This window comes from Pseudonaja textilis, chromosome Z (assembly GCF_049901715.1).
Source record: "Pseudonaja textilis isolate UNSWEBS1 chromosome Z, rPseTex1.2, whole genome shotgun sequence".
In the NCBI taxonomy this organism is placed as follows: domain Eukaryota; kingdom Metazoa; phylum Chordata; class Lepidosauria; order Squamata; family Elapidae; genus Pseudonaja; species Pseudonaja textilis.
The window spans coordinates 58,517,563-58,538,855 of NC_142008.1; the positions used below are offsets into that span (position 1 = coordinate 58,517,563).

The 21,293-nt window shown below is 39.2% G+C and overlaps 1 protein-coding gene and 2 pseudogenes across 5 annotated transcripts in view; all 3 read right to left on the minus strand.

Annotated features, from left to right (window-relative positions):
* Positions 1-133: 133 nt before the first annotated feature.
* TRAK1 (trafficking kinesin protein 1) overlaps positions 134-21,293 on the minus strand; it is a 141,069-nt gene continuing 119,909 nt past the window's right edge. For 2 of the 5 annotated variants that reach the window (XM_087917625.1, XM_087917626.1), the window contains exons 11-12: positions 4,966-5,042; positions 161-1,005 (exon numbers count right to left, since the gene is read on the minus strand). In XM_087917625.1, the coding sequence (XP_087773751.1) occupies positions 732-1,005; positions 4,966-5,042 (351 nt within the window). In that variant the 3' untranslated portion in view covers positions 161-731. Of the gene's footprint in view, positions 1,006-4,965; positions 5,043-21,293 lie in introns of all 5 variants that reach the window. The other 3 variants (XM_087917624.1, XM_026717835.2, XM_087917623.1) reach the window with 3 other exon arrangements.
* Positions 6,111-8,190, minus strand: LOC148124026 (uncharacterized; annotated as a pseudogene).
* On the minus strand, positions 8,223-17,540 carry LOC148124027 (uncharacterized; annotated as a pseudogene).

Sequence of the window (21,293 nt, forward strand, 5' to 3'; positions counted from 1 at the left end):
AGGCAAAGCAGGCATGCAGATTGAATTGCTCACAGATTCATTCAGAGATCTATCTATCTGCCATTGGCTAGCTCAGTCTGTCACATAAAATTTGCTTGCAAGCAAACTCATAAAATTAACTCATAACACACCATGTATGTAAATATTGATTTTTTTATTTTAAAAAAGAACAACTTTTACCCAAAATCAGGCAAAGCAGGCAGGCAGATTGAGTTGCTCACAGAATCATTCAGTGATCTATCTATCTGCCATCGGCTAGCTCAGTCTCTCAAATTTGCTTGCCATGAGTCTGCACAGTCCTAAGGGAGGTTCGGCTGTGCTTAAAAGCAGAGCTGAAGATCTAAAGACTAGCTAGAAAGCAAGAAATCCAACCATTTCCTGCTTCCTAGCTGATCTAAATCTCTTGGCGCAGCAGAACAGATGATGGTCGGAAAAAGGAAAAATAGCTATTTAGCAGGCAAGTTTGCCAGGTAAGGAGTGAGTGGGCGGGGAACGTTCCTGTGGGCCATGTGGACAGCGCAGCCTTGTGTTTCTGGATTAATTGCTTTGAGGGAGTGCTCTGGGTGTCAGATTCCTCTGCGGCCCACCAAAATTTTCTCACGGCCCACCAGTGGGCCACGGCCCACCAGTTGGCAAACGCTGGTCTAGTGAACTGATCTAACCAATGGATGCTATATAATAGCAGAATGTGAAGAAAATGGAAGGAAATCATTAAGATGAAACTGTTTTTTTCATAAGAAGATACAGTTAAAAATTAGTATTACTAACCTAGAGTCAGTAGATTCAGTTTCTAGGATGATACTGTTTGTCTTATTGTCTAGCTCAATATTGGAAACGTCTCCTCCATAGAAACTGGATCGTGGTGTGCTGACACAGCTAGAAATGACTGAATTCACTGTGGAAGACTGGTTAGATCCTGGGATATTCATTGGAGATGGAGTTAGGGACCTCTGCTTTACTATCTGATTGATGTTTCGTACAGTGTCAAACACTCTCTTGTGGTGGCTGATAAAAACACACATAGTTAGTATTCTTCCAAATAGTGTATAAACCACATTATAATAAATACTTAAACAAGCCTTCATCATTAATTCCATTACTTTCAATATATATCTGAAGGGCAGCATATTATGACAGCCTGGTTAAATTTTCTGCAATTATATTTTATCATAATTAATAATGCTTTTTGATGTCATACTGGCCACATCACAGTGGAAATGACTTTGGAGAGAGCTGGCTCATAGGCCTTGAAACAGATATGAGCACTGCCCCCTATAATCGGAAATGACTTAGTGGAAAATTTTTTGCAGGGACTCCATTAATAATAGTTTTATATTTTTTATTAAATAGAAAGAATAGGTATCTTACATCCTAACACTGAAGAAAGAATATATAATTCTTTATAATTAAATAATTATAAATTATTTAATTAAAAATTAAAAATTATTTATAATTAAAAATTATTTATATATATGGAAATGGGAAGGGGCATATTGCAGTATCTTCTTCATAAATGCTGCCCATTTTTAATATAATTGACATGTTTACTTGCCTAGGCAACTAGCCAACTTGACTAGTAATAGTTTTCACACTCAAATGTTAACACTCCCTTCTCTCCCAACAGAAAACAAGAACTGAATCAGAAGTTCCTATAACTGTGGGATGCCACACTTCTGCAAAACAAGTTTGATTAGAGCAGGGGTATCAAACTCAATGTCACTGTGGGTTGGATCAGAATAGTGGTTGTCCTCCGAGGGCTGGGGGGGAGGGGCATGGCTGTGATGGTTGTGACTGACTGGGGGTGGCCTGCTTGTTGTTGCTCATGCGGATGATGCCTGTGGAGGCCAGGTGGGGTTCAGAAGGGAATCCAGGGGTCTCCGGTGGGTGGGATCGTGGGCGGGAGGCTTATCCTGCAGGATGAGGTGAAGTGAAGCAGGGGGCAGGGCATCTACAGCCAGAAACCCATCAGCCACAATGCTTTCTCTGTCCTTTGTGTGCGGCGGGGGATGGTTTCCAGCTGCAGATACAACCTGCCTGCCCCTCAACTGGTGCTTGCTGCAGCTCTGGACCCCGCTGCCATCACCAGGCTGGCTGTCCAAGCAAATGGAGGCAGCAAGTAGAGGCATGGGGAGGAACATGATGCAGAACGCTGGATGCGCTTACTCTGTCCCACTGTCTTTTTTGGCTTGGGTTAGAGAGCAGGTCACTGCTGGTCATCTTTTCCTTGGCTCCCTTGTGGATCTTGACATTGGGCCTATACATGGAGCATGTTCCCCTCATGCACCTGACCTCAGTGGCCCACAGCAGTGCCGAGGTGCATTGGGTGCACAAGAGGGGTGCTTCACCAGCAGGCTTGGCAGGAAGCGGGGGAGGGAGTGGCACTTCCCACCCACTACCAGAATCAACAGGTGGCGCCCAGCTGAGCTTCTCCAAAGCGTGGCTGGTGGAGGGGTAGGAAACGGTGCCTGCCCCAAGGCTGGAGGAAGGCCTTTGATCCTTGGGCACCCTGTCAGACAATGCCCTGATGACTCTCCCACTTGGGTGGAGGGAAGCCCCGCTACCCCCAAGCCACCCACTCGCTTACCAGGTGCCATGGCCAAGCCGAGCCTTTCAGGAACACCGGATGAGCAGGGAATTTGGTTGCAATCCTCAGCTTGGAATGAAGATGTGGTATGTGTATGTGTGCAAGACAGAAGGCTGCCTTCAGGCTAGGGAAGGAACTGTAGTTTCGGAGGTACCATCTGAAGAAGTTGAGTCAGGCATTGCCCCCAAACTGTTCTGAAGCTGCTGCCTCTCAGGGGAAGGGAGGGCTCAGATCTCCCCACTGAGCAGCCCTGGTGAAGGAAGCGCATCATCGGGGATCTCTACCTCTGGCATCTCCTGGGTGGCAACTCTGCCGCTGTTCAGCCAGCCTGAAGAAGAAGCCACCATTAAGAAAGGCCAAGTAGAGGTGGTAAAGCATGCCCAGGCCCAGCAAGCAAAAGATGGCCACTGTGAATGGGGAAAGCCGGATCTCCACTGGCACCATGGCCATCCAGGCCCAGCAAGATGGGGAAGAGGCACACAATCCGGATGGGCTTGGGCAGCCATGGCGCCAATGGAGATCCAGCTTTCCTTGCTCGCGGTGGCTGCCTTTTGGCTGCTGGAATTGGGTGTGCTTTACCACCTCTACTTGGCCTTTCTAGCTGGCCCCTTCACTTTCTTCAGGCTGAGCAGACCTGGTGCTCTGGGCAGCGACGGCAATGGCCTAATAGATCTGTATGAACTGCTGGCAACCTTGCTGGTATCGTGGTGCATTGGGTGTGCGAAGGGGCCAAGGAGATGATAGCAGAGACCTGTTCTCCAAACAGAAGCAAAACAGACAGGACGGAGTAGGTAAGCAGATGGTAGCTGGCAGCAGCCGCCCATACCCTGCCCATGGTGGTGGCAATAGCTGGAGGCAGAAATGCAGTGCACACACATCTAAAAATAAGTGTGGTCATCCTGGAAACAGTAAGGGGCCAGCCTGCATCGCTTTGGTCCTGCCCATCCCATTCAGGCGGGCACGCATTTGCACAAGAGATGGTTGGTGCATGCATGGCTTTGGCCTGGCCAATGCTATCCTGGCAGGCACACGTGCATACAGGTGGCAGGCACACGTATGCACAGACCTGCCCAACCCATTCTGGAATCTGTACATGTGCCCACTCCTAAGTGCAAGTGTGCTTGCCAAGATGGCGTTGGTTGGGCCTATGCACATATGCGCCTGCCATCTCCTGCACATATGTTTGTGTGTCAGGATAGGATGGGCCAGGCTGAAGCAATACAAGCCAGCCCCTTACCGTTTCCAGGATGGCCGCTTGGTCCAGATCCAGCCATGGGCCTCGAGTTTGACACCACTGGGTTAGAGGAACAAAATAAAATATAGCATTAATATATTTCCCTCTGCAGAAATAGTGTGTCATCTGAATAGCTGTCCTAAAACAAAGTATTACAAGCTCAGTAAAAAAGTGTATACTAAAAATATTAAAATGACTGACAATATAATTCTCATTGGCTTTGGACAACATTAAGAGGACTGATTTGTGAGAATTTAAGTTACAACTATCTCTTAAAAGTCATTTAACAATAGTTAAAGGATAAGGATCAGGCAATTTATGTATGCTATATGAGATCCTTCATAAGTATTATGTTAGAATATAGATTAATATGATTGGACAAAAATCTAATCATCATGGTAAACTGCCACACAGATTAACTGAAATATTTACACCTGTCCCCCATATTCTGGCTGCCCGCTGTCATATTTTAATGTTGAATTGATTTCTTTCATGTATATGCTGCCTTTCTTCCAGAGATTGCAAATAATATAGAAAGAATTGCAGGTGGTTCCAATTTCAGACAAGACTCAAACTTAAACCCACACTTGTTTAACTTCAGCTAAATTGACCGAATCTCAAAAAACACATTACTGCAAATTTGTTCAGGTAAGCTCAAGCTATGGAACACATCCTATTTTACCGCATCCAGCAAAGCACCAAGTTAAAATGGCATAGATAGGTATTTGATGATTCCAGGTGTTTTAGATCACAAATCTCAGTAGGCCTATTGTCAGTAAACTATGAGTCTAGAATTTCTGAAGGACATTTGCCTACCAACATCTGCCATGCAAAACATCTGGTGGGATGGAAGGAGAATATTTTTCTTTCACTGCAGAAAGTAGAGAAATCTCCCTATTATTTTAATGATATTTTCCTGATGCATTTCAAAATTTCAAAAAGCTATTAAGTGTCTACATGCAATAATTGTAAAAACCTTCCAATGTTCCCAACATTTTCTAACATTTAATAATTTAAATAAAGAATTGATATTCTTAAAATATCATTAAAGTGGATTGTCTAAATATTTTTACACGTACATAAAAGTTACAGATTATTAGTGTTAAATACAACTTTTCGACAAAGTATTACAATATATTGGTCATACTTTGAATCTGAACAGTCAGTATCATCCAGATGCAACTCTTTTCGCATTGATCCTTCAATTTCTGCAGCTAAGGAATCCTGTTGAGACAATTTTAAATGGTGTGAGAGCACATCTCTCTCTCCCCCTCCCTCCCTTTCTGCAATGTACAAGAAGGTGGGGTAGAAGGAATCAATTTACAGTTTTTGAAAAATCCTGTCATTATTTAGAAATATTTCTAGATGCTACTACAATATCTGCACCAAAAACACACACTAGACGTAAATGAATCTAGATGTTTTCAATATTAAAATTTATAGACATTCTTGGAAAAAAGTATTATGATAGAGATCTCTAACACCTATGCAGCTTTATCTTAATTCATATCTTCTTTTTGAAAAAAAAGTATTGTCTAAAGTAATGGTAATAATTGGCCCTAGAAAAATAATTTTTTGAAAAGGAAAGTAAGTAAATTATAACAGCAAACAAAGTATCATAAAAAAGTTAATCAATGAGTCACTAGTCAAACTCTGCAATATTATTAGAAAAACCTCAAACAATTACATCAGCAGAAAAATCTTTTATGCTTGAAATAACTATTTTCTTTACAATAGCTTCTGGTCATTAGGTAACTGAAATGGAATAGTTAGCTGTATTGTATTATTATTATTATTATGGTTCATTGCATAGTCAGCCATTTTTATTTACCAAGTCCTTCCCAAAAACCTGTAATAAGTAGATGTTGTTTGATGATGTTAAAGGTATCATCGTAGGGTGTAAGCTATTCTTAGTAAAGTTGTCCTTTGCAATTACTGTTTTGAATGTCAATGTTGATGTTGTTCAATTTGTGCTCCAATTGTTTTGATATTTATCTTGCCTTATTTATTTATTTATTTATTTATTTATTTATTTATTTGATATTGCCACCTATTCGCCCGTGGCGACTTGAGGTGGCTTACACAATGTAAAACCATATTTAAAACAAAAATAAAAAATAAATAAAAAATAAAAACTAACAAAAATAATCAAATAATTTAGTAAAGTACAATAGAACAAAATTTGGGAAAACAAAAGACAAAAAAAACCAACAACCCCAAAACAAAAACCAACTCCCACCTTCCCGCTCCGACGAAAGATCATACTAGCCATTTGATGGGCTCCATCCCTCTCTAAGTTCGCCAGGCCTGCTGGTAAAACCAGGTCTTCAGTGCCTTTAGGAAGAGTGCTGGAGTGGGGGCCATTCTAATCTCTGGGGGAATGATATTCCAGAGAGAAGGAGCCACCTTGGAGAAGGCCCTTCTTCTAGGTCCCATCAGGTGTATCTCCCTCTGGGGTGGGACCCATAACATTCCCTGCCTCCTCGCTTTAATGGGCCGGGTAGATGTGACTGGCAAGAGATGTTTCCTCAGATAACCTGGACCCAAGCCATGAAGGTGACAACCAGCACCTTGAATTGCATCCAGAAGCAAATCGGCAACCAATGCAGCTCCTGCAGGAGAGGTGAAACATGTGCACACCGGGGTCTGCACAAAACCATGAGGGCCACTGCATTTTGCACCACCTGGACCTTCCAGATGCTCTTCAAGGGCAGCCCCATGTAGAGTGCGTTAAAATAATCAAGACAGAAAGTGACCAGGGCATGAGTCACTGTGAGTAGGGACCGCCGATCCAGGAAAGGCCATAACTGGTGCACAACCCGCAGTGCACAAAGGCCCTCCTGGTCACGACCACCAGCTACTCTTTGAACAGGAGTCATGAGACCAGGAAAACTCCTAGATTATGCACAAGGTCTGTTTGGGGTAGTGCCATCCCATCCAAGACTAAAGGTGGTGGTTATTCTCCTGAGCCAACAAACCCAAACCCAGAGCCACTCGGTCTTGCAAGGGTTTAGTTTCAACCCGTTTCTCCACATCCAGCCCCTAACAGCCTCCAGGCATTGTGAGAGGGAGGACACAGCAATACTTAACTCACCATGGGCCGAGACATACAACTGAGTATCATCAGCATCTTGGTGATACTTCAGTCCATGGTGATGGATGATCTCACCCAGAGGCTTCATATAAATGCTGAACAGGAGCGGAGAGTGCCAAGCCCTGTGGAATCCCGTAAAGCAGTGGGCGAGGGTTGGATCTCTCCCATCCTATCAACACTGACTGAGAGTGGCTGCAGAGGAAGAAAGGGAACCCAGACAGCACAAGGCCTCCCGCTCCCATCCCCCGAAGCCACCCTAGGAGAATCCCATGGTCAATGGTATCGAAAGCCGTTGAGAGGTCAAGTAGAGCAAGGATGGATGCACTACCCCCACATCCTGCCCCTGCCAGAGATAATCCAAAAGTGTGACCAATGCTGTTTCTGTCCCAAATCCAGGCCTGAATCCTGACTGGTAGGGGTCGAGATAATCTGTTTCATCTAGAAACCTCTGGAGCTGCTGCTGCTGCACAACCTTCTCAACAACCTTCCCCAAAAAGGGAAGATTGGAGACAGGTTGGAAATTATCCAACCGGGTGGAGTCCAGCAATGATTTCTTATGAGGGGGGTGGACCACAGCCTCCTTAAAGTGCTGGGGCACCGTCCTGTAGAGAAGCATTAATTAGCACCAGAGTCCACCTATCTGTCATCTCCTAGGAAGCTTTCACAAGCCAGGAGGGACATGGGTCTAAAATACAGGTGCTTGCGCGCATACTCCATAGGATCCTGTCCACTTTCTCAGGAGCAACAGGGTCAAACTGTTCCCAGATAACAGGGCAAGAACCTGCCTCAGGAGCTTCCACCGTATCAGCAACCACACTGGCATATAACCGGGAACGAAGTCAAGCAATTTTGTCTTCCAGAAAATCTGCAAATTCTTCAGTGCGCCCCTTCAGGTGGACCTCAATCTCTTCCTTCTCTAAGAGGAGACAGCTCACCTTAAAGAGAGTCGCTGGGCGATTATCTGCAGATGCGATTAGTGTGGACAAATATTTACACTTCACTTCATGAATCGCCACAAGGTAGGGCTTAGTGGCAGCTCTTACCCGTGTTCGATCAAGTTCATCTCCTATCTTCTGCCAGTGGTGCTCTAGATGTCTCCTCATGCGCTTCATCCCTCTCAGTTCCTCTGTATACCACGGGGACCAGAGAGGTCTACGGGTTAGGAGAAGTCGCAAGAGTGCAACTCTATCTCTTTCCTATTCCAAACAGTGACTAAGAGCTCAGCTAGACCACATAAGAGATCTGCAGTTACAATCCCCAGCTCCTTCTGGATCCCATCTGGGTCCATTAGTCAATGCGGGTGGACCAATCTAATAGATCCTGCCTCCCTGTGTGGGGAATGCAGCTTTTGAGAAACTCATTGCCACCAGACTATGATCTGACCATGACAAGGGGACCAAGGACAAGTCTACCAATTCCAGCTCTGACAAAAACACCAAATTGGGAGTGTGACCACTATTACTAGTTGGGCTCTGGATAATCTGGAACAGGCCCATGGAAGTCTTGGTTTCTATGAAATCTCTGACCCAACCCCAGAGAAGGCAGGTTGAAATTCCCTAGAACTATAAGTCTGGGTAATTCCCCCGCCAGCCCTGAGGTGAGGTCCAGGAACCCAAGTAGGAAAGCTGCCACACAGCAGGAAGGTTGGTATAGCAGCAGCAATCCCACCTAATCCCTTGAGCCCAATCTAAGAAAAAGAGACTCACAGCCAGGGACTTGCTGAACAGTGCCTCTGGAGGCTACTAGAGATTCTCTGATAACAACAGCCATACCTCCTCCCCGATCCTGAGGTCTAGACTGGTGCCATGCTCAATAACCCACTGGGCACATTTCTACAAGAGAAACGTCTCCCTCTGGGCCCAGCCAGGGCTCAGTTATGCAAACGAGATCAGCCTTCTCTTCGAGGATCAAATTGGTAATAAGGCTAGCCTTATTGCAAGATGATCTCACATTTAAAAGCAGCAGTCTAAGACCAGGGCCACCACAGATCTGTTGACCAGGAAAATGAGATAAGTGCAATGGGGCAGAATACGAGATCGGTACTCAACACCGAGGTTGCATTTCCTGTGCTTGACCTCTCCCTTGTCTCCCATATCTCCTGTTACCCGATACTTGTTCTACTTCTATTTGCAGATCTGTGTTTGTGATTTTCTCCAGTTGTCTTCTATTCTGCTATCTCCAGATATTGCCGCATCCAGTATCCAGACTTTTCCACAGTTGTTAACTATGGGGTATTTTTCGGCTGGTGCTTGTTTGTTTGAATTCTAAAATCCTAGAGCACTTTAGCTTCTTCATTTTCTAAAAATACTTTGTCTTTTTTGTAGAAACCTAAATCCTTTCTTGTATGCAAATGGTATTCAAGTGTATCATTGTTGCTACTTTGTCATGGCACTACTTGTAATCAGTCTGCAATCTTCTTGCAGCAACTAACTAGGTCAGGGGTGTCAAACCCAATCGCATTGCAGACCATAACATGACATACCAGGATGGTTTTTTGCCTTCATGGAGCTGAGGTGGGCATGGCCTGTGCAGGCTATATCCAGCTCCTGGGCTCCCAGTTTGACAGGCCTGAATTAGGTGGTTCACTATTTTTTCAGCTTCTTTGAAGAAGCAGTGTTTACTGTCTGCTACTATCAATTCTGGATTTATATGTATTTGTTCTTAAGGTTGGTCTTGGGCATCCAGAATTAGCCCATCTGTCTCTTTCCTCAATTTTCCTATTCTTACTCCAGGTCTTATCTTATTTGCTTTTTTTTTTTTTTTAAATGTACAACCTATGTAATACTTTGCCTTATTGTGTCTCTTTTATATTCTACATTTGAGCTTTCTCACAGGATAGTTCGATCAATAAGGTTTATGGTATACCAGCTTTGGTGTATCTTATTCTGTAGCCTCAAGTTATTCTTTTAGTGCCTTTTTTTTCTTATTCAACTGCCTGCTGTATTTCCATGCACAGCTTTTTTCTTTTGTTAAGTAGAATATGTTAATATTGATATTTGGATGAAGAACAAGATTCATTGTTTTTCTAGTTTTCTTATTCAGGGCTTTTAGTTTTGCTTAAATGCAGTCCATTATTCAAACTGTGTATTTAATAACTGGAATTGTTCAGGTATTAACCACCTTGATGGCATTTCTTTCATTGACTTGGACATTAAAATCTTCTTCATTCTTATGTATTTATTTCTAACCTTTTTCTTGATTTTGGTGTGCTTGATATCAATGTGAAGGATGCCCAGGTATTTGTAGTGATCTCTCCATCCAGATTCTTGAGGTTATTTTCATAGGTCATCTTGATTCCTCCAGTTTTCACTGTTTTCCCCCTACTGTTGGTGAGGGAGACAGATTTGTCAAGTTCAACTTCCACTACAATATCCTGACTTTATACAGGGCCAGTGTTGACTAGAGATTTTATTTCAGATGTATTTTGATTTTTCATGTAAAGGAGATGAGATAACCTGGTAGATTTTTTGATGCCTGATTGGTATAACCTGAATTGTTTATACATGTAGTCCTCAACTTACAACATTTGTAAGTTCAAAGTTATAACAGCATTGAAAACAATGACATGACCATTTTTCACACTTATGACTATTGCAGCATCCCCATGGTCATCTGATCAAAATTAGGATGCTTGGCAATTGGGATGTATATGATGGTTAAAGTTTCCCAGGGTCATATAATCACCTTTTGCAACCTTCTGATTAGCAAAATTAATGGGGAAGCCAGATTCACTTAATAACCATGTTATTAACTTAACTGCAATGATTTACTTAACAATTGTGGCTGGAAAGAACATAAATGAGACACCCACTTAATAACTTTCTTGCTTAACAATGGAAATGTTGGACTCAACTGTGATTATAAGTTGAAGATTACCTGTAGTGTTGAAAAAGGAATCAATACAATGAGCAGTAACAGCAATGTTGAAAGTAAGCCCTTGAAAGATTCTCTCTTGATATTGATCTACCTATGGTCTCTGTTGACCAATAACTACGTCTTCCATTGTGCCATTGATCTTTGCATATAACCTTATGTTTCTACTGACTCCTATTATTTTTAAGCACCTGATTATCTATTCATGTGGCATGGTGCCAATTGCCTTCTTGTAATAATCCATGATACATTCAAGTTGTTCTTTCTTCTTCTTGTAGTTTTTCAGAATAATCTTGTCAATTTGGAATTGATCTTTGATTCTCCTGTTGTTTAAGTAATATCCTTTCTGCTCAGGTGGAAGGAGCTTGTATTCAAATAGATGCTGTTAGATTGCATCAACTACATCACCAGTTAGCACTTTGAAAGTTGTTGGTAAGCAAGAAATCGGCTTATAATTGCTCAAACTGCCCCTAGTATTGGATCTTTTATTATCAGATAAGTTCTGCACCTCTATGTCTGGTCTGATTCTGCAACCAACAGGACAGACACAGAGTTCAGAGGATAATTAGGACTGCGGAAAAAACAATTACTACCAATCTGCTTTCAATCAAAGACCTGTATACTGCATGAGTCAAAAAGAGGGCTGTGAAAATATTTACAGACCCCTCACATCCCGGACATAAACTGTTTCAACTCCTTCCCTCAAAACAACGCTATAAAGCACTGTGCACCAGAACAACTAGATACAAGAACATTTTTTCCTGAAAGCCATCACTCTGCTAAACAAATAATTCCCTCAACACTGTTCAACTGTTTACAAAATCTGCACTACTATTACTGTTAATCTTCTCATCACTCCTTATCACGCATCTCCTCCCACTTGTGACTGTATGACTGAAACTTTGTAGCTTGTATCCTTACGATTTATATTGACTGTTTCCTAGTATGATTTCATTGCTTATTGTACCCTATGACTATCATTAAGTGTTGTACCTTATGATTCTTGACTCTTGACGAGTATCTTTTCTTTTATGTATACTGTGAGCATTTGCACCAAGACAAATTCTTTGTCTATCCAATCACACTTGGTCAATAAAGAATTCTATTTACTAGAGGTTAACCAATTTTTAATTTTACATCCTTGCAGTATGTTGTTATTTTTTTTGTAAAAAATTTATTTCAGTTTTCCACTTTTCCATTTTAAAAACATCTTTTTTTAGTGAATAGCATGATTCCAGGTTTTCACATTTCCATACAAACATTTAAATTCATATCTTATCATTACTTTACATATTTTCTATTGATTTTCCCAAATTTTTTCCTCAAGCTTATTTTATAAATTTTCAATTCATTTCTTGACCTATTACTTTTAACTTTAAATAATTCTCATGTCTTCATATTCGTTGTGCTTTATACTTTTATCTGGTATAAAAGTATAAAAGGTTTGCAATTTCATTGCATATTCTTATTTCATCATTTCAAAAATTCCACTTCAGTTTAAACATTTCAAAAAATTTTCCCCCACAATTACCAATTAGTGTGCCACCTTTATACCTTATATATAATTTAATTAGGTCTCCTTTAAATCAACGTAATCATTTAACTTTTAATTACCTTAAAATTAATAATAATAATCTCCTAGCAACTACATAACATATATACCTTTCAAGTCAGATTCCACATGGTACTGTCCCCTTCACTTACATCAAAAACGTTCATAATTTCAAAAAGAAAAATTAGTCAATTTCAAATCATCATAAAAACTGATATTAGTCTCATTACAACAATCCTCATAATTCATTTCAACTATATTCTATAAATTCATTAAACATAGTCAATAAACTTATCCTAAGTTCTCTTTTTCACATTGATTCTATTTATCTCTGTATATAGTTTAACAAAAAACAAGTATTCCAATAAAAAGTATCACATCCAATCTTTCATTTTAATAATCTATATTTCCCTACTTTCTAAATAATGTTACTACTAATACATTTATTCTATACCTCATCACTTTGCAGAATCCCTTTTATATTTATAATTTCAAAAAGAAAAATTAATCTATTCAATTCATCATAAAAACTGGTATTAGTCTCATTACAACAATCCTCATAATTCATTTCAACCATATTCTATAAATTCATTAAACAAAGTCAATAAACATCATAATTTCTCTTTTTTCACATTTATTCCATTTATCTCTGTATATATTTGACAAAAAACAAGCATTCCAATAACAAAAAATATCAGTTCCAATCTTTCATTTTAATAATCTATAATTTCCTACTTTCTAAATAATTCGTTACTTCTAATGCATTTATTCTACTTCTCATCACCTTGCAGAATCTTCTTTCTTAATTAACCATTGTCTCTAAGTCTTTTGAATAAACAATTTCTTTTCATATTTATTCGATTTCCATATTTCTTTATTTCCTGGTTCCATTTCTTTTTACTTCTTTTTCCTTTCATTTTTCCTTTCTTTTCTTGCTCCAGTTTTTATTCCCCTCTCTCTTTAAAGCTACCTTCTATAATTCCCTTTTCTGCTGTTTCCTTTTATTTTGTTTGGTTCTCAAAATATTCTCCTTTTTGGATGTCTCTTCAATCTCCAGTTTTAAATTTCCATTCTTCTCCCCCTTTGCTTTAATATTCATTGCTCCAATTGTTTATTAAAGATGGCCTCTTCTTTAATCAGCTCATCCTCTTCTGGCGCTTCTTGTTGTTCTTCTTGCTCTAAAACAGCCATTTCTAAAAATTGTAAGGCAAAACCAAATGACTTGCCTCTTTCTTGTAGCATTTCTTTCATATTTCTTAGTTCCATTTTTAGTTTCAAAAAAAGTTCTGCCATTTTTAGACACTTCCATTGTGTGTGTGTGTGTGTGTACGCACACATATACTTTACCCTTTATGTCCACAATTATCCATTAATTTGATTCAGCCAATATCTATAAAGTTTATTTCCAATGATCAACTTTTATTAACCCTGTTCAGGTTTTCCCAGATACATCAAATAATCCAATGTCCATAAATTTAAGTTTATGCCCAAAACACCAAACAATCCCAAGTTAATTTCTTGTTTAGTGCCAAGACCATACATTTATTCCATTTAAACAGATGTCTTTTTCTGGCTTCCTCCTTAAAGCCACTTTCAGCTGTCAAAAAAATTTTTTCTTCACTTTCTCTTTAATTATCTCTCTTAAAAATTCCTTAAAAATTTAATTCCAGAATACATTGTGTTTAAATGTTGCACCTAATTAGCCTGGTTTTCATGCTGTCCTCTTCTTCACTGTTCCTGCATAATCTTGTCCAAGTTAGTTCTTCCTCTTCAGGGTGGCCATATTTGACCACTGCTACAGCTGTCTTTGGAGGCGAGTAAAATGCCTAGCCAGGGAGAGGAAATGTGGCTCCACTTGACCGAACTGGTTAGTCTCCCCCTTCTTCACCATCCCTATAGGGTGGTTCTGGCCCCAAATGCAGGTGATCGGAGCCCTCCGACGGGAGAGCATGGATCAAAGCCGCAGATGATCGCGGTCTCCGATCCATCAATGAGGAAGACGTCACCGGAAATCACTTGCAGTATGTTGTTAAACTGCTTAGCAATGGTGGAGACCGGCCAGGGGTTTCAACCAAAAACCATGCATTGATCTTCACTTGGTGCTGGCCAATTCTTCATCTTCCTCATCCTTTTCTCCACTATTTCCATTATCTATTTTATTCTAATTCACCTCCTTTCTTGTTGCTTTCGTATTGCATATTTTATTTATTTATTTTATTTGTCAAACACTTACAATATAATAGAAATAAGAATAAACATAAGTATAAATACATGAAATAGGTACGAATAATTGGGGACAATAGGACAGGGACGGTAGGCACGATTATGTGCTTATGCATGCCCCTTACAGACCTTTTAGGAATAGGGTGAGGTCAATAGAGGTTAGTTTGAGGGCAAAGGAGTGAGGATTTGAACATGTGACAACAGATTCAGGTAGTGAGTTCTAGAAATTGACCACTCTGTTGCTGATATCGTACTTCCTGCAATCAAGTTTGGAATGGTTTACATTAGGTTTATATCTGTTGTGTGCTCTTGTGTTGTGATTAAAAGTTGAATATTCATTAACTGGTAAGACATTGTTACAGATAATTTTATGTACTAAGCCTAGAATCTCAAGTCTGGTAGTGTAGGGTATTTTGTTATGAACAGAGGAGTGTAGTACTCTTCTTGTAAAATATTTCTGGACTTGCTCAATTGCATTAATGTCTGATATACAGTGCAGATTCCAGACAGCGGAGCTGTATTCAAGTATTGGTCTAGCAAAGGTTTTATATGCTTAGTTTGTAAATCTATATTACCAGAGGAGAAGCTTTGTAAGATTCAATTTACAACTCTTAAAGCCTTTTTGGCAATACTGTTGCAGTGAGCTCTGGTACTTAGGTCATTCAATAGGAGTACTCCAAGGTACTTGACAGAGTGAGGGTCGTCAATGAGGTCATTCGACAAAGTAGACCACAACCTACTTCTTGGTAAGCTAGAAAAAATTGGAATAGATAGCAGCAGCACCAGATGGATTCGCAACTGGCTGACAAACCATACTCAACAAGTAGTCCTTAATAGGTCTAAGTCTACATGGAGGGAAGTAAGCAGTGGAGTGCCACAAGATTCTGTCTTAGGCCCAGTACTCTTCAATATCTTCATTAACGACTTAGATAAGGAAATAGAAGGAAAACTTACCAAATTTGCAGATGATACTAAGCTGGCAGGAATAGCTAACACCCAAGAAGATAGGCTCAAGATCCAGATGGATCTTGACAGACTAGAACACTGGGCCATATCTAATAAAATGAAATTCAATATAGAAAAAAGTAAAGTCCTACACTTAGGCAAGAAAAACCAAAAGTACACATATAGACTGGGTGAAACCAGGCTCAATAGCAGTAGCTGTGAGAGGGATCTTGGAGTCTTAGTGGACAACCAGCTAAATATGAGCCAGCAGTGTGCATCAGCAGCCAAAAAATCTAATGCAATCCTAAATTGCATTAACAGAGGGATACAATCAAGATCAAGTGAGTACTAACACCACTCTATAAAGCCTTAGTAAGACCACATCTAGGGTACTGCATCCAGTTTTGGTCACCACACTATAAAAAAGATGTTGAGGCTCTAGAACAACTACAGAGAAGAGCAACCAGGATGATTAGGGAACTGGAGACTAAAACATATGAAGAACGGTTATAGGAACTGGGTATGGCTAGTCTAATGAAGAGAAGGACCAGGGGAGACATGACAGCAGTGTTCCAATATTTGAGGGGCTGCTACATAGAGGAAGGGGTCAAGCTGTTTTCTAAAGCACCTGTAGGCCAGACCATGCTTGCCTCTACTATCTGACCTATTTCTAGCAAGGCTTCAATTTTGTTGCCCTGAGTAGACCTTTGCATTTCCTCCAATTCTGCTTTTGTGAATACTTTATTTCATATTATAAATCAGCATTGATATGCTAATTTATATTCTGTTACTTGATTCTAAATGCTCTTCTTCTTGTTTGACTTGATTTGAATAACACTGTTTTCACTGTTTGTATATTTGCAATGGGTTAACAATATTTCTCAAGCTGCTGCCCTTGGTTGTTCACCCAACAGTAATGGTCCAAGAACTTCAACACTTAGCACTGTCCTTATTATCCTGGGCACTGACTGATTTGGTATGGATTGTGTGAATTACATCTCTCCATATTGTTTATGAGAGAGGCATTCTTTGTCTGGCTTCTCTGATGAGACCTGTCCAGAATTGTTGAACTTCTGGTAACTTCATGCTTGACCTATGATCTTTCAGAAGCCATTATTCCAGAAGAACACACACACCCTATCACAAAGCTACAACTTCAGGGGAAGAGTAACCCTGTCAACAGACATATCTGAAGCAGACATATAATTCAAATACATAACAATAATTCTATATTATTAAATATTTAATTAAAGCTGTTCTCACACATTTAGACCCTCATGCCTCCAGTGCTTAAACAGGATTTAAATGATATAACCAGTCTAATGGTGCTAGTGAGGTACAACTGGTTATCATCAATGTTTATAATATCAAGTCTGAATCTTTAGATAATCTGTTTCATATACATATTAAATAGAAGTGGGAGAGAATCCATCTTTGTGGTTTCCGACAAGAAAATAACATCAGAGCAATCTTTGCTGTTCCATCTCTGCTGATTGGAACAACTATCAAAGAATAAAGAGAACCATTAAAATACAGTGCTCCTAATTCTCAACTTCTGAAAGCAGCCCAGGATATCATTGTTAATGGTATTGAGGGTTGTTGCAAGATTCAAAAGACACACCTACTCCATCCAAATCCCAACAAAGGCCAGCCATTTGTACAAACAATGCTATCTTGATCACAGCAACCCAGCATGTATGATTTTGGTTCTTCCCCAACAAGGAAATGATCACCCAAATACATTTGATCAAGGCTCAGCAAGATCATGATACCAACAGGAAACCAGACCTTAAGGGAATTAATCCATTCAGGAAATTCCCTAAGTGTCCACCAGCAGGCACCAACCATTATATGCCTGGGGAGGATTATTTAAATAGGTCCTGTTCCATAGAACTCTTGGGTGGCAATTAACTGCATCAGCATGAAGAAGTGATCTGACCATTACATTACTTGGGTGGTAATACTCCTCCTCCAGATCGCACTGCGAGTGCTCCAAAGGAAAGGCAAGATCCAATGTGGGTTTGCTTATGTACATGGGGCCCAAAATTGGAATAGGAAAACACATGGTTTCCACAGAGACCATGAACTCTTGGGCTCAACTTGACATGGTATCCATAACATGGAAATTATAGTCCTCCAAACACTAAAAGGCAGGAGATTTCTATCCTTAGTTTAAAATCCAGGTTCAAAATCTGAAGAAAGGATGCTGCTGGGTAGGAAGGCAGTAGGTACACCTGTAGGATCTGCACCTTGTGTCTATGATCCAATTTAACTGACAAGCATTCATAACATGACAATCCAAAGTAATTATATTCTTATCCAGCACACAAATATGTTTATGACTAGCTTGCATCTGCCCCCAAATACAGCCAATCTATTCTGGCACAATATTCTCTGGCACAATATTCTCTGGCACAATCTGAGAATATAATTTGTCATCATTAGCCTCCATAAGATTATATAAATTCTAACTAGATCATAGCAGAATGGGCTCCTCTTTGGAAGAAACTACAATCTTGTACTGTATCAGTCATAGCAGCTAAATATAAAGAATGTCAGGTGCAGAAATAGATTAATTTCACAATTACATCATTAGCACTAACTCTCCTATGGAGATGCAACTTGAAATGTCCTCACCTACCAAAGATGAGACTTCCTTTATCTTCTATTTAGGAGGTATAATTAAATCTGAATGTTTCCTCTCTTAAAATGCAAAATCAAAGTACATATAAAGACCTAAGAGAAAGCAAAGAAATAATGATACAATCCAATACAACAAATTAAGCAAAGTGAGGATAACAAGCAATAGAGAAGGCAGCCTTTAACCATGCATACCATGGGCATTCAGCAAATTTAATTTTGGGTGGAACATCAATTTGATATTTTTATTATAGTGGATTTTTAAATTTAGTTTTGTATATGGGACCTCTTAAAAGAATTACCATTTAGATACAAATATTTTTCCTTGTTTTTCAGCAAACTATATACAGTGCATTCTTATAAACACGTATCTATCTAGGAAAATTAAAAGATAGATTCTTATCAATTATTAAGACTCTCACTGAATTAAATATGCATACCTTCAATTCAACAAATCTAGCTGCATAGGTATACTAATTCTATGTGCAAACTATATATCAGAATGTTGGTAATGAAAAGTTTATTGAGTGTGATGATGTTTAAATTATATATTACAAGCTATAACAATGTATAACTGATTTTTGTTTTGACTTGTAATTCTGGTAGAACACTCTTCAAAGACTGAAAAAAAATCAACATAGGGAAACCCCCTAGACCCAGCGTGAAAGCTTCCTGTCATTCTGATATGGCGGACCGGAGGCCGTGACACCCGAAACAAGGAAAAGAAGATTAGCAGACTGTGACATCAAATGTGAAAAGAAACCCCAGTGCCGAAAAAGAAGCGGATTGTGTCAGAAGAGAAAGTATGTCTCTAAAATATCTGGTGGACTAGGGAGACTTAAGTAGAAGGGAGGTTGAAAGCCTCTGAAGACAGCGGCAACTTGGTGGTGTGAGCGACGACTTATAAGAAGTAGAAAGAGTTTGGTGGCTTCTGGTTGGACTTCCCTGAAGATGGACGGCTGACTGCAATTGCCTGTGGCTTTGGTCCATGCTTCTTCATTGGAGAACCCCGATCGGTTAGATTTGGGGCAGAGCCACCTTGTGGGGTGACGGAGGAAGGGGAGACCACCAGCCGGGGAGAGGGGAGTTGCAAATCCCCTCCCTGGCTTGGCAAACACTCCCTCCCAAAGACATCTGAAGCAGTGGTCTAGAATGGCCACCCTGAAGGGGAAGAGTCAGCTAGAATAAGATTGTGCAGGAGAAAGAAGCGGACAGCATGAGAAACAGGACGATTGTATGCTATAATTAAATGAAAGGTACCCCAGGATTGATCATTAAGAATTTTTAAGGAAGGATTCAAAGGGGCAAAGAGAAAGGGGAAAAAAGGGGTGTGAATTGTTTTTGACAGCTGTGGGGCTTTGAACCAAGAAAGGTAGAAGTTGGAAGAAGAAACCATTTAACTAATCTGGATAAAGATACTCTGATACAACATAGGCATTAACAAGGCTAAATTTGAAATTGTCAAAGGGAAAACTTAAATACCAACTAGATCTGATTTTTTTTCTTGAAAGATTGTGGTTTAAAAAGCCCTGAATAGAAGAATTTTAAAAAGGGGTGAAGATTTATTATAATAGAGGGTGCCATCTGGTGGTTAAATCTAACTTGTTTTTTTTTTTATAAAGACTGTGTCTTAAAAACTTAAAGGAATATTGATACAATAAAACAAGAACTTTGAAAAATTGAAACATTAAAACGAAGTACGAAGACTCTGCCCTGGGATTAATTGCTGATTTTGGTATGGACTTGGTATTGGACTATTTGTGATGTAAAAATTTGAGAGGAATAAAATAAAGGTTGATTGTTGGAACTAACCTCATAGATACTATTTTGATAAATTATTAGACAGAAATGTGCAAAATGGAGATATCTCTTCTGAACTTAAAAATGGAACTTAGAAACATGAAAGAAACATTACAAAAATGAGGTGAATCATTGGGTTTTGCTTTAATTTTTTTGGGAAACGTGATTGAAGAATATGACAACAAAGACAAAAGACAGAAGAGGAGGTGGAGTTGACTATAGAAGAGGCCATTTTTAACTATCATCGGAAACAAAGAATTCTGAAAAGAGGAAAAGAGTGGGAAATAAAAATATGAGATGTAAGAAGGTAAATAAAAGGGGGAATATCTGTAAAATTAAAAAAGGCAAAAAGAAACAGCAGAAAAGTGAAGGGTGGAAGGAAGTTACAAAAAGGGAGGGGGATAAAAACTGGAGTGGAAGAATAATGGGGAAAATGGAAGGGAAAAGAAGGGTTAAGAAACAGGATCTGGAAACAAAGAAATATGGGAAGTGTAAAAAAATGAAAAGAAATTGTCTAGTTAGAAGACACAAAGATAATGGCTGATTAATATTTTAAAAGGGGATTCTGCAAGGTGAGGGGGGAATAGCATAAATATACTTAAAGTTATGAATATTGTAGGAAATAGGGATATATAGCTTGCTAAGATGAAAAATAGAACTGATACTCTTTGGTATTGGAATGTATGCTTTTTTCTCATATGTATAGAGATGAATGGAATAATTAATGGAATATGTTTATTAAATATATTGAAATAATTAAAATGAAATACGAGGAGGGTTGTAATGGAGTTGATACTTTTTAGTACTGGAATACAGGCGTCTCTATTTTAAATGTATAAAGATGAATGGAATAATCAATGGAATAAGTGTACTGAATACATTGAAATAATTGAAATGATATAGGAGAAGGGCTGAAATGGAATTAAATCAGGATTTAGGATTAAGTGAATCGATCAAGGCGTTTTTTTTTCTGAAACTGTAAATAAGGGTTATGAAATCAAGAAGGGGAAAAACCATGCAGAATCTGATTTAAAAGGTATATATGTTATGTAGTTTTAAAGGGATTATTAATTTCAATTTTTAGATGATAAAAGTTATATGTTTAATTTAAAAGGAGAGATAATTAATGAATATGTAAATTTTAGAGGTGGGACACTTAAACTGGTAACTTACAGGAGAAACCATTTTTTTTCCAAAAATGATTGTATTAAATTAGAACTTATGAAAGGAAGTAATAAAAATATGCGATGAAATATGCAAATGTGACAGTTAAAAGTATTAAAATATAATAATTATGAAGATACGAGAAATACTGATGATTTAAATAAGAGGCAAGCACTTGGTATAA